At 36.0% G+C, this 13,488-nt stretch overlaps 1 protein-coding gene across 2 annotated transcripts in view; it reads left to right on the top strand.

Moving 5' to 3' along the window:
- Positions 1-13,488, top strand: part of LOC124148413 — a 204,024-nt gene that overhangs the window by 181,344 nt on the left and 9,192 nt on the right. For both annotated transcript variants that reach the window (XM_046519494.2, XM_048398841.1), the window contains one exon: positions 7,166-7,289. In XM_046519494.2, the coding sequence (XP_046375450.1) occupies positions 7,166-7,289 (124 nt within the window). The remainder of the gene's footprint in view (positions 1-7,165; positions 7,290-13,488) is intronic.

The following is a 13,488-nucleotide window of genomic DNA, read 5'->3' as shown; positions in this document are numbered from 1 at the left end:
TTTAATGCTTCCATAGAAGTCTGATTCTGGCACTGGCAAGTCATCCTCTCTAGCAGGTGGAACACATTGGCCATGTCCTCAACTTCACCGCTGACCATGATCAGATTGTAACAAATGAGAACATGATTTGTAAAATATCTCATAGAAAGAAATATATTTATATATATTATTTGTGTATTCGGAACCTTGTGTTTTATGTTTATACAGAGACTTGTCAATAATTGCAAATTGACTGCCTGTGGCAGACACATTGGGAAAGAAGTATACTTTAAATTTTGATTTCTTGATGTAATAAAGCTGACAAACATGAAATACTAAGTGATGCAGTAATTTTAGTACAATATCAAAATGATTAACATTAACATTTATGTCATTTGTACCTCTCTCTTGATGTCATGACATCAAGCAGTTGTAGGGCTGTTGCATCACAGGAGTTGGATATTCCTGTCAAAGACATGTTGTCCCTCCCTTTGGCCTCTACAACTGCATCTGTGACGGGACTTACAGGGATGGGAGGTGGTCCGCCTCCTGTAAGTGCAAGAAGCAGTATAGATTATAGTGTGAATGGTGTTATAGTATTTAGAAACATATCACAAAACCAACAAAATATAGAGACAAGTACTCTTTTGACCTTCAAACATTGAGAAAGGTTTGTGTTGGTATATTTTTACTCAAAATATACAGCAAAAAGTTACAATGTAGGTCTTAATAATAACTGTGAAGGAATTACAATATCCTTTTTCCACTTTCACATTAACTATTTCATTTTAGGTCACCTTTTTTATCAAAACTATTTAATAACTAAACTAATGTAGCCATAAGTATGTTTACCAGTGGCAATGGTTTGCTGCCTGAAATTAGAAAAGGCTTTCTTTGACTGGCTCTTCAGGTTTTTCCATTTCTTTTCAACCTCCTCCTTGGTCCTCCTGTGCATTAAGCTTGCATTGAGGGTGTCTGTAATCATCTGCAATGTAAACATAACAACTTAAATAAAAAACACATCAAATTACATTAATATTTTTTGTCCGTATTAAATCTTGCTACCGTATATCCACATTGTACAATGTACACAGTTTTAAGACTTAATTTCTGTCCCCGTCTTTTCCTTAGTGGTATTAACACTCAAATTGATTTCTGAAATAAAGTACTGATTGAAAAGAGATATCTGTATTTTTACATATTAGACTAATTATTCATGATGTTTTAAGCCTTTTAATAGTTTTTATGTCCATTGAAATATAAAAATTGAAGTGAATTATGTATCGTGATACATATTGTATCATGAACTGAGTATTGCGACATGTATCATATTTTGAATCCAAAGCACAGTTTTACCAAAGCGATTTCGACCTATAATCCTATGGGATTGTGTTCCTAAGAAAATAATATAAATACATATTTCAGTATATTGTCATATATATTTTACATTAATATTGAAAACAAGAGTATATGTGCATAACATAATAAAACATTTCATCAAGTTCATAATATGACTTTGCAGCACTAGATCGAGGTTGTATGAGATCCATCACAATATATTTATTACTAATTAATGCATAGGAACACATTGATTGGTCTTGATATGGAAATGACATCTTGACCCTGTAATAAGTTATTGTTAAATTAGTTAAACTTAAGTTAATTGTATGCTTTTGACATGAAAGTGATAGTAATGTAACTCTAGGATACTAACATGAAGCCTAGGACTAATGTATACTTTAGAAGCTAATCCAAATGCCCCAAAACGAGTACAAAATGACATAGATCTAGGCTACTGGTTTGGGTTCAAAATCACCGGAAAGTTTGGGTAAAAATTGTTAGGGGTACAAAATCACCACATTCCGTATAAGCTACAGACAATAGGCCTACCCTGATGAAGATAAAAAACACAGTGCAACTTGAGAAAAACGGAAATATTTGTTTGGGTCTCAATGTCTAAATATGACCAAAATATATCATTCCCGTGGTACTGGACTTTTGGAAAACGTCTTGGTTATTATTCGACCACATGCATTCCTTGCTACACACTACGGCCTTGTCTGCTACATATGCATGTAAAATTAATGATGTAAGCAGCTAAACCTCTCAAAACCCATAAAAAATAAACACTCACTACCGCGGAACTTCGAACACGTACCTGCCACGCCTCCTGTCGCTTCAAGGAGGTGATACCGGGGCCAAACTTTTCTTCAATCACCACCTTGTTTGATGCCACCAGCTCTGCTAGTAGTAACGATTCTTCTTTGGTGAAGTTTGGCCGTCTCTTTTTCTCGTCTTCGGTCATGGCGGGGGCCTATCTTGGAGCTTGCAGCGGTGTTTATTATCGTCTGCGCTGTCCGGGAATTCCCCGATAACATTTTTCTCTCTCTTAGTGAAAAGAGTTCCACTGGTAGGCTAAAAATAGCTGGGATAGTCCTTAGTGATCACGTGTTTGCATTGGGTGAAATCAACTTAGTTTCTCACGGCAGACTTAGCTAAGTTTTTGATTTAGACGCTTCATGAATACCAACTTAAGTTTTTTCTTAAGTCAAAACTAAGTTGTTTGATAAATACGGCCCCTGACCTGCATTTGCATGTGTTTGTGGTGGATACGCTCTAAACCTGGTATGATTCATAAGCACATGCTTATGATATAGTCGGAATTGAATGGGAAAGAGGATACTTACGGAAATGGTTTTGTTGATGTTATTTCCATCTCAAAAAGCGTATTCTTTGACAATGTTAATAATCGTTCACACATGAGGAACCAGTCACTGTGTAATACACATACCTAACGACGTAATATTTGTAAAGGACTTCGTTTATCATAGGAAATCTTTATTAACACAACAATTTTGTCCAGACTATTTCACATTATATTCGGAATGAAACTTATCACGAAACATAATCGGACATTAGACATGCACTAAATATTAGTTGGTTATGAGGTTTCCTGAAGGTCATTTTGGCCAACACATGATTGTGTTTGATTCTGTTCTATTCTAGTTGTTGCTGTGAAAATCTCCTCAGCTAATTTCACCTTAAATTTTCAGTGTGAATAAAATATAGATATCAGTATTTGTAAAAAGAACAGAAGCTTTATACTATGATCTTAAATAATGCAGACAAGCATGCCATGGAAAATATAACTCAAGAATCCTAAATCAGTCAAAGAAAAACGTTATACAATTATTCTGTACCGAAAATTTAGATAGCGTGACTATTGTCTCTCGAAAGTGGCGCGATAGTGCCATGAAAGTGCCGCATTCTTGTCAATTATTATCGCGAAATAAAGCGATAGTGGGGCAATAGTTTCGTGTTGATATCTCAAAAGTGGCGTGATAATTCCGCATTAGTGCCGCAATAGTGGCGAGAAAATTTCGCGAAAATAGGGGAAGTTACTAATGAAATGTAGAGTAGATTGGTAGAAAATGTGGGTACAGTTGATTGCTGCTTCCAGTTTTGTTTATGGTCAATCAATATTTCTGCTTATAAAACAAAAGAAAATTCAACCTAAATGGTAAATCATCATGTCTCGTGATAATTTATCTCAAATTTTACACTTTCAAATCGGGTATGCATTAATCAAACAAAAACATGTTTCTTTAGTTGCAACTCTTTATTGCATATCTTTTGTTATGATATACAGCTTCTCATTCTTTGATCCACCGATAGGTGTCGCTTCTTGCAGCGCACAAGCACAACACAATTCGAACACACTGTACTAGAGCAAATTCAGTAATAAACATGCTACACAATACTGACAGCATGACTGACATCCAAGGGAGATAACTCCTTGACTTGATATTGTTTATATAATATATACACAAAATAAATACATAACGCTTACACATTCTATTGAAGGTATGCAATACTTTAAGACAGAAATTAATGATATATAATATTTCATTAAATGTGATCATAACATGTAGATTATACATTAATATGTCTTAGACAAATATAAACAATTCAAAGCATACCCTGTAGGTGAGTGACGTAAGGGCATGACTCCCCACTGCCACACTTATGGAAACACCATATTCATCGATCTGAATGAATAATACAGATACTAAATACACTATGGACATTTAACATATTGACCACAATAATACACACATTCCATGATTCGCATGCATCACATCTGAATCCATACATTACAAACACAATTTAGAAAAGCTTATAAAACATTTTGGAAGTAAAACAACACTTACACTCATATTTCATTGAAGCAATATATTTTAGTGATAAATTATGGATGTTTAGCTTACTATATTCAGATTTGAATAATTAGATATAACCTACATTTATTTGTTTAGCCTACTTTATAAAGATTTGAATAATTAGACATAACCTACATTTATATTAGATTACATACATTAAGCTTACTTAATACATAAGGATTGAATGTGTAATTGTTTCGGTTCATTGAGGTATACATCGAAAAACCGATGTGCAAACTTTTGTAAGAATCACAATTTCTTTGCTGCTGTAGTAGCTAACTCATGGGCTTATCTGAGGCAATCTTCCCTATGATTTGGTTCACACAGTGGTGGATTTGGTATCTTGTGTCTATGTCCATGCCAAAAGCTAAATCCACAAGTCCATGTTGTCTCCCAAACATCACATAGAATGGAGCTGTTGATGTTGATTTGTGGCGGGTACAGTTGTAGCCATGGACAAGTGGTCCTACATGAGTTTTCCCATTCTTCCTGTCTTGATCGAGGGTGCCAAGCATACCACATAGGGTACGATTAAATTGCTTGCATGTCCCGTTGCCAATTGGATGGTAAGGTGTTGTCCGGGACTTGTCGATGTTCAGTGTCTGGCAAGTCTCGCATTATCTTGCTGGTGAAGTTTGCTCCCTGATCTGGTGAGTGAGTGAGTAGAGGGGAATGTCCGAGTAACTCTCCATTCTTTAAAAATAATGTGGTGGGCCTGCACATAATATACAGCAAGCTGGATCACAGGAATCAATTGCTACTTTCTGAACTTCATAATTTCAACTTTGATTCAACTTATCTCGCATGTTAACTTTGCCAACAAGATGAAAATTTGAATGAATTTGAAAAACGCTTTATGAGGCTAGTTTCCAAACGTATTATGATGTATGTATTCATTAGTATTTCAAATTGTGGTAAACCGGTAATATCATGCACCTATAGCAACCTCATATGCCTCCTATGTACCACAGGGGAATTCTTCTGACATATGATTGGATGACATTGAAGATCAAGGTCACTCATTATGAAATAGATGTCAATAAAGCTTGTGTAAACATTTCTAAACAATAATGATTTATGAGTAAAATTTTATTGAACCTGTTACACTACTGCTCAGAAGTTCATTCCCCTTACACTCGTTGAGAATGTGTGTTACGCACATGGGACACACTCGGCTGCTGAACTTGTTGCACATGGGTTGACCCAAGTCAGCAAGCCTGACCACCTGATCCCGTTAGTCGCCTCTCATGACAAGCATGGGTTACTGAAGACCTATTCTAACCCGGGATCTTCACGGGTCTAAACACAAGGTCAGCCCATTTTTATTACGCTAGTGTTCAGTTGCTCGACTTATATGCATGAACCATTGGGGTCGTGTCTAAACTTTGGGACTGACCAACAGTAGAACAGTAGTGAATTTAGATCCACATTCATTGCTACGGGAACCCTCAAGTTGATACAATTGTCACAGGTTGGTAATTGTTCACATTAAAGTGTTTGTGATTGTGGATTGGGAAAATTCTAGTTTCAATTTTTGCATCATTCCGCATCATTTCAATTATAACAATGTTCATTCGGCAAATTTATGCTTTAGAGGGTACGGTCACCACTACTAATGTCCGACCCGTAAAGATCCAGGGTAGAATAGGGTGTGAACTTTTGCCGGAACTACTTTCTGGGGTTTCCCCGAACTCTCGATCGGTGTTTACGATCAACTCGTTTTTTCTATTTTCTTTTTAATACCTGCATTTATCAGCAATATATTTAATTCAGTATGTTTGCCTGGTCTTGTAACATTTCATCTGACTTATAAGTAATAAATGCTTTGGTTCTGGTGTTTGTTGTTGTCTAGCTGCTGCATGAAACAAAATGGATTGTCCTTACGGTGATTTGGATATGGAATGGCTATCTTTCAATACTAATAACGCAAGTAAAGAAAATTAATTCTGTAAAATTACTGAGGTCAACGTAATATATTTATTGAGCGATATTGACTTTGATGCCTTGTTTTCGGAAATGACAGGAATCTAGCAACAATGAAAACAATGTAGTACCCTGCTCAGATGTGGCCGCTTACATAGAGCAAACGCGACAGCTCCCGATCAATCCCAAACTAAAACCCGTTTCACTATCGCATCGTGAACAAAAATCTAAGATTCTGAGAAACCATAAAACATAAACATTAATATAAAACGAAAAACAAAAAAACATAAACTTGTCTGTTTTACCGATTGGTCATTGGAGACGAGAAAATATCCGTACACAGAATTAGAAATCCTGCAAACGGTGACTACCTTTTGACGGAGTTGGTACAAGCAAACCCTTTGAGGATTCGAACATGTTCGAGGTCGGAAATGGGTTTAGAATAGACTTGGACACTCCGGCACACGCCAATTTCTTAGCGGTGATACCCTGCAACTGGTGCCTAAATTTGAAGCATTTGGTACAAGGAAACCCTTTGAGGATTCGAACATGGACGTTTTTTCCGTGCAGTGTTACTTGGAGCCCGGCATTGCTGCTTACAGCTATATTTTGTTATTGTAATTATAAAGGTGTATGTGTTCCTTGTTTGAAACTGTATTGAAATAGGCCTACATTTCTTAAACCGGAAATGATGTCCTCAGAGTGGAAATGCAAAAGGTTCCTCCTTATGTTTTGCTTGGTCCTTTTACTGGTATGAGCTTGTAGTAGGTATATGTTGCCCCTGCATTAAAAAATGATGAGTCTAATAGTCAGTTGTTATTTTTGTTTGATAATCTATAATACATGTTTAACATTATACGTTTATTGCCACAAAATGACATGTACACAAACATAGACACATAACTTTGTTACAATTTGTTATTTGGGAAGAAACATTATTCTTCATTAATCTGAGGTGTTAAACAGACAAACTACAATGATCTGTACTCTGAGTATTTCAGGTGACAGATTTTATATAGAACAGTGTTCTCATAATGTTGCAGGCATGTTTGATCTGAATGTGCCTCTGAACAAGGTAGAACTTCATTTGCTTGCTACGCTTTTGGACACAGCTAACAGTGATGAGATTGACTACACAGAGCTGGGAAATGGCTTACAGCATTTAAGGTAATATCATCTTGTAACACCTGTCAGCTGAGCTTTGGCTATCAGTTTCTTATCAACCAAAGCAGTTAAAGACTATCACACAAGTTTACAAGATGGGTGAATAAGTCTTTGAGAGACCACATCAAGGTGTTAGGAAACAGTAACTAGAAGTTCTGATTAAAATAATGAAATGTTTACTGTTAAATTGCTCTCTCTATATGTATACCAGAAGTGCTTTGGGATCTCTCATCATTTCATGCATCACTCCCATATATTGTGTTGTGAAAATTCAATGCAATCTAGTACCTATACTTTAAACACATTCCATACCTCCTACAGTTCTTTATTCCACAGGGTTTTGTGCTAAACTTGTACAGTTCTTGGCTTCTCAGAGAATAAATAATCGGATGATAATATATCCGCACTTAATACTTAATTTCTACTGAATGGCTTCAGATTTCCCACGTAACATGAATTGGAAGTTACCTCTCCTTTGTTAGAATTGTAGTTTAATGCCTTTAATAGACTTTAATTCAGACGATTATGGGGTTGCAAAAATATTTATGAATAAATAAATAGTTTATGAATATACCATATTTGTACATTCCAGTAGTAGGAAAGAATTTTTTGAAGACTTCCTCAGTGACTACTTATGGGAGGTATGAATATGTCTAACACAGCATTGTCAATGTGTATAATGGCAGACAACAGAAGAATCAGAATAGATTTCAAACATTTATTAGTTATCTGGTAGAAGGATTCTCATTTTTTATTGGTACCCAGTAATCCCTGTTCAGTCACAAGCAGGAGTTTGGCCCCCTGATTGTTGTGCTCCTGGTTGCCAGTATAACTGTACTGGGTAGTTGCTGAATATTGAAGTGCACAAACCCATGACTGGGTGACTTGTGACACCCCCAGTCAAGGAACACAAGCAGGAGTCTCAGCCCCATGCAACTACTGATCGCCACAATGAAGGGGTAGTTTGGGCCTCTGACCACTTACCTTGATTTAAGACAATGTGCTCCCCATGAACGACCTGTGGAGTATCTGCCAAAATAATTAGTGTGTAATGTGTAATTCCCACTGAGAATTTCAGTGTGGAATAATACTACTGCTCTGCGGCATACCTGTTGGCAACTAAAGTGTTTAGATGGTATAATAAATCAAGCTATACACAATGCACATGATTATGGCTTGCACTTAGATGAACCATATTACCAAACTAAACATTGCAGGGCGGTCAGGTAGCCTAGTGGTTAAAGCATTTGCTCGTCACGCTGAAGACCCGGGTTCGATTCCTTACATGGGTACAATGTGTGAAGCCCATTTCTGGTGTCCCCCGCCGTGATATTGCTGTAATATTGCTAAAAGCAGCGTAAAACCATACTCACTGACTGACTAAACATTGCAAAGATTTAAGTACATGGGATTGTCCGGCTCATGTACATCTCTGACAAAACTTGAGCACAACATGCACAATGATATCCTCTGGCAGCAGTGATTGATCATGGAATATGCTTGTCCAAGAAGTGTCACCATCATAAATGCATATATATGATCTGTATGAATTTAGCCATGAGTGTCTATAGATCTGTTCGTGGTGGGAATGTAGCATTCTCTAACAATGTCCTAATGTCTGGATAATGTGATTGAATGTATCTGTATGCATCTGTATTGATACCAGCTCTAACAAGTAGTCTTTTCAGTTATTGAGTGAAGGGTTTTTGAAGCTTCATGTTGTTTCTTCATTTTTTAGGGTCTCAGATTTTTTTTCTTAAAATAGAGCTGAGATTCTTTTATTTGTTTTGGCACATTTCAAACTCCACCTATGGAAAGAATGTTAAAATTTTCTCACTGTTCACTAAAACATAATAACTGTACAGATGTAGGTGATGTTTAAACAGAACCATGAAATAACAGTATAATAAAGCATTTTTATATAATAAAGGACCATACATAAGATGACAGAAGGCAGTGTTGATTAAGGGTCCTGCTCGGAGGGGGATTATGATTAGAGGGGATACGCTGAATGTTTGCTGTATACATTAAACAGAACAAAGAAAATAGAATTTCAGTGCACTTTGGAAACATGTTGAAACAATTAGGTATTTGGGATACCTATGGAAGTGGTTTGCACTATAACAATACCTGTGAACGTTGTGGAGCTTTTGTCTTCAAAAGCGTTTTAAAAATAGTTACAATATTGCAAGTACAAGTACACAGTAAAATGCAATTCTCCAATCCCAAAGATCAGTTTTGCCTCAGATGGGTCTGGATTAGGACATACTCACTTACATCATCACAAAATAGAAACAGCTTACGCCAGATTCATTAGATTCCCTTTTTATAAGCAAAACTCAGAAAGGTGCAAGAAATGTTAAAAGCCAATATCATTCACCACAGTTCATCTTAATGGCACTCTCCTGTTGTCATGGTTTGCCGTAGATTATAGACGCCTCAATGCAGTTACCAAGCCTTTTCTTTCCCTCTACCACGTTTTGAAGATGTCGCTGATGCCATATATAGGCGACAGCCATGCCAACATTTTTAGTGTCATTGATTGTGCTAGTGGCGTTTGGCGAACACATGTCGGCCTTCATGGTGTGTTTGGATGGAATCGTCTCCCTTTCGACCTAAACAATTCTCCTATGGCATATTTCAACAAACCATTTCAGGCACTAAAGAAATGAATTGACGTTACATATCGTATAATTGTAAATTGGGAGCAAACTTTTCTGGCATCACCACCCCTCTTATCAACCTTCTGAAAAAAGACACATATTTCAAGCGGTCCAACAATTTCCAACAATCGAAAAGCTTAAACAAGCCCTTACAACAGCTCCCATCCTTGCAAATTCCGACCAAAACAAACCCTTCATCCTCACATAAAAAAACTGCAAAACGGTACATTTTACTCCATCTTGATTCTCATGGCATAACTTGTAATGATGTTGTTAATTCATGTCTTTTGACAATACAAGTATCTTCCTTGACAATGGTCCTGTTCTGTTTTAAGGAACAAACAGTGTTGGTTGGTAACGTTTCTTTTGCTTGTCAGTTTAGGTTATTGCAATAAACTATTTTTATTTCTATATATGTTTTATGTTTTGTTTTTTCCAAGTAAAGGTAAATTTCAAATTAAAGCTTATTCAGTTGATATGATGTATTTGTGTTTGATAACATTGTTTGTTGCATTGACAGATGGAATGTTGAAGTCATATTAAATTTCCTCTTTCATCAAAAAGTCACAACTGTTACATTTAATGTCACTACTGTTATCGGCCTAAATTATAGTAAATATTCATTACTTTCTTTTTGTTATTTGTTTTATCTGTTTTTATATAATAGATAAGCATGTAATTGTATCTTCTGAAAGAAATCTGCCAGAACAAACAATGTTTTAGTACAAGAAGACATATGTCGTAACTTAAAATATTATCAAAATGTAAATTGACAAACCAAAGCTTACCATCATTGTTTTATATTTTCTTCAGTTTTGTTTCTTTTGACTTTTCTGTGTACAACTCTTCACAGAAAATGATATTATCACTAAAAAGCCCAGTTCAAATGACAATTTTTTTAAATCCTTACTTTACAACATGTAACAGTAGTGACTTGTAATTTGCATTTTTCGTTTTTAAATGCCTACAAAAGCAATATTAGGATTCATTAAGGTTGCAAACTCTCTACCTTTACTCTAAAACATGTTGTTTTTGTATAAATGAACCAAAATCAAGGGAAAAAATATATTTGCTTTTTGAAATTCATAGGCACTAAATATCTTACAAATATTGAAAATGACTCATAAGTATCCTGAAATCAATGGATTATTCTCATGTTTTTACATACACAAATCTGACACCACACAGATAACATTCGATAGTGGAATATCGTAACCAAAGGGATTTATGAGTGCATTCAGTTGTTGCAATCCTCAGTTGCAAATGTTGTGCTCTCTGATAATGATGTGTAATGATTCTGTCATGATACATCCATACACATGTTATCAAGCACCTCTTGTACATCATGCCCATGACGGAATTGTATGCCTTCAATCTTGAAATGGAGGTCCTTTAGGGGTTACCCAATCTTAATTTGTTGGACGAGTTTTGGGTATCATCAAAACTTGATCTTTAGCAAACTTTGAGTAGTATATATGCAGTTGAGCTACAGTACCATTGCACCATCTTTTATAGGTTCAAAAGTGTCTTCTCTGTCCTGAACTATGTTTCAAGTTATATGACCATATTACATGTCAAGAGAAAATAATCATTATTTCAGTAGTGTTAGTGGTATGTCCTAGCAGACAAATATCATGGAACTGTTCTGGGTGAACAATACCTTCCAAATGACGTGCTGGTTTTCTTGGGGAATTAGTCAGCAAAGAGCCAGAGTCACAGGAGACTAATCACAATTTTATTTACAAGAACAATTAACAATTTACAATATCTTAGAAAATAACTGAGGGTGCCACAGAGAGTCGGTACACACTCTGGGCTGTGGGAGAGAGGTCTGCTTGGTAAGAGAGTCAAACCCCTTCTCTGCTTAAAACCTGCCTACAGTATGTATTTAACAAAAAATTAAACAATAGAAAGGAATGTGATTGGATGATACACGCTTGGTTGTGTCCTAAGCTAAATGGATGGCTAGACAGAGGGGAATACTAAATCCTGTTTATCCTGTTGGACTGGCACTAATCTTGTTGACATATTTACTGGATGCTTTGAAAGAGATTAGGGTGTCACTATAGATGAGCTTGTGTGGGGTCTAATCCTTAATGCCCTATAGACGAGCTTGTATGGGGGCTAATCCTTAATGCACTATAGACGAGCTTGTATGGGGGCTAATCCTTAATGAGTCTTAATTGAAGTAATGTTATTCTAATATACCCCGGTAGGTGATGACAGATATACTTAAATAAATATCCTTTGTCTGGGAGATGGGATCTTGATACCTTAGGCTAGCATTTATCTAAAAGCTTCAAATCAATTAAACTATGTAGACGTAACTCTTGTCTTATTGAATAGTATGTCTAGAAGACGCGCTCCCATTACCTTAGGCTAGCAACCATCTAAAACAGCTTTAACTGAAACTACTGATATTTTATATATGCATTTTACCTAATGATATTTATTACTTGGTCAACTATAATTATATGAAATGATGTATAAATATTACACCACGATAACTCATAAAAGCACTTGATGTAGATCTAATTATTATAAGATAACTTAGTATAAATGTTATCCCATGATAACTTCCCCTCCGTCTGAAAAAGTTTGGACCCCAAACGTGTAAAAATAAAAATAATTAAGGCTTAGATGGACAATGTATAAAGTTAAACTGGTAGTAGTGAATAATAATTATTATAGAGTCTCTTTGACATAAGGGAACATAATATAAAAATGTTGTCATCAGGGGTTCTGGATGTGGAGCTGGCTTGTCTTGGCACTCTGTACTGGTGGCTTTATGGGTGATGTAGGAGGCCTTGAGTTCCACATCCTGGATTGGGGTTGTAAGGTAGTAGGCTGTGTCCATGGAGGTGTTACATGGAAACAAAGAAAAGAGAGTTAGCATGTTCAAATAATATGTCATATATAAATATTTCCTTAGTTTGTCTGTAATAACTAGAAAATAAAACAAATATGATAATTATGATGTAAAAGATCAGTACATAATTATTACTAAACGGTGTCATGACCAGGAAGGATGTATTGGCGGCAAATTACAAAAGTTTATCATGAAAAAAATAGTAATATCCTTCTACTTTTGGATACAAACATTAGACACATTATATGTGCATGTGCATATAACAAGTGCCCTGATTAGTAACATTAATACGGTATACAAAAGGTGTATATCATCGTTAGTTTTCGTAACTATTTGGTTTGCCTTTTTTTTGTTTTGGTTCATTTCGGTTGTTAAGTTTACTTTATTTGAATTTGGTTTGTTTCGCTTTGATTTTCCTTCGGTTCAATGCGATAGGGTTTAGTTTATTTTGCTTCGGTACGGTTTTTGGGTTCGATTCCCAGTATGGTTTGGTTCGCTTAGGTACGCTTTGGGTTCGATTCCCAGTATGGTTTGGTTTGCTTCGGTACGGTTTGGGTTCGATTCCCAGTATGGTTCAGTTCGCTTCGGTACGGGTTGGGTTCGATTCCCAGGATGGTTTGGTTCGCTTCAGTACGGTTTGGGTTTGCTTCGGTACATTTTGGGTTCGATT

The sequence above is a fragment of the Haliotis rufescens genome, unplaced genomic scaffold, assembly GCF_023055435.1.
Source record: "Haliotis rufescens isolate VD_foot unplaced genomic scaffold, xgHalRufe1.0.p SCAF_19, whole genome shotgun sequence".
NCBI classification, from domain to species: Eukaryota; Metazoa; Mollusca; class Gastropoda; order Lepetellida; family Haliotidae; genus Haliotis; species Haliotis rufescens.
Note: the sequence above shows the minus strand (reverse complement) of the source record. Positions and strands in the feature narration are given on the sequence as shown.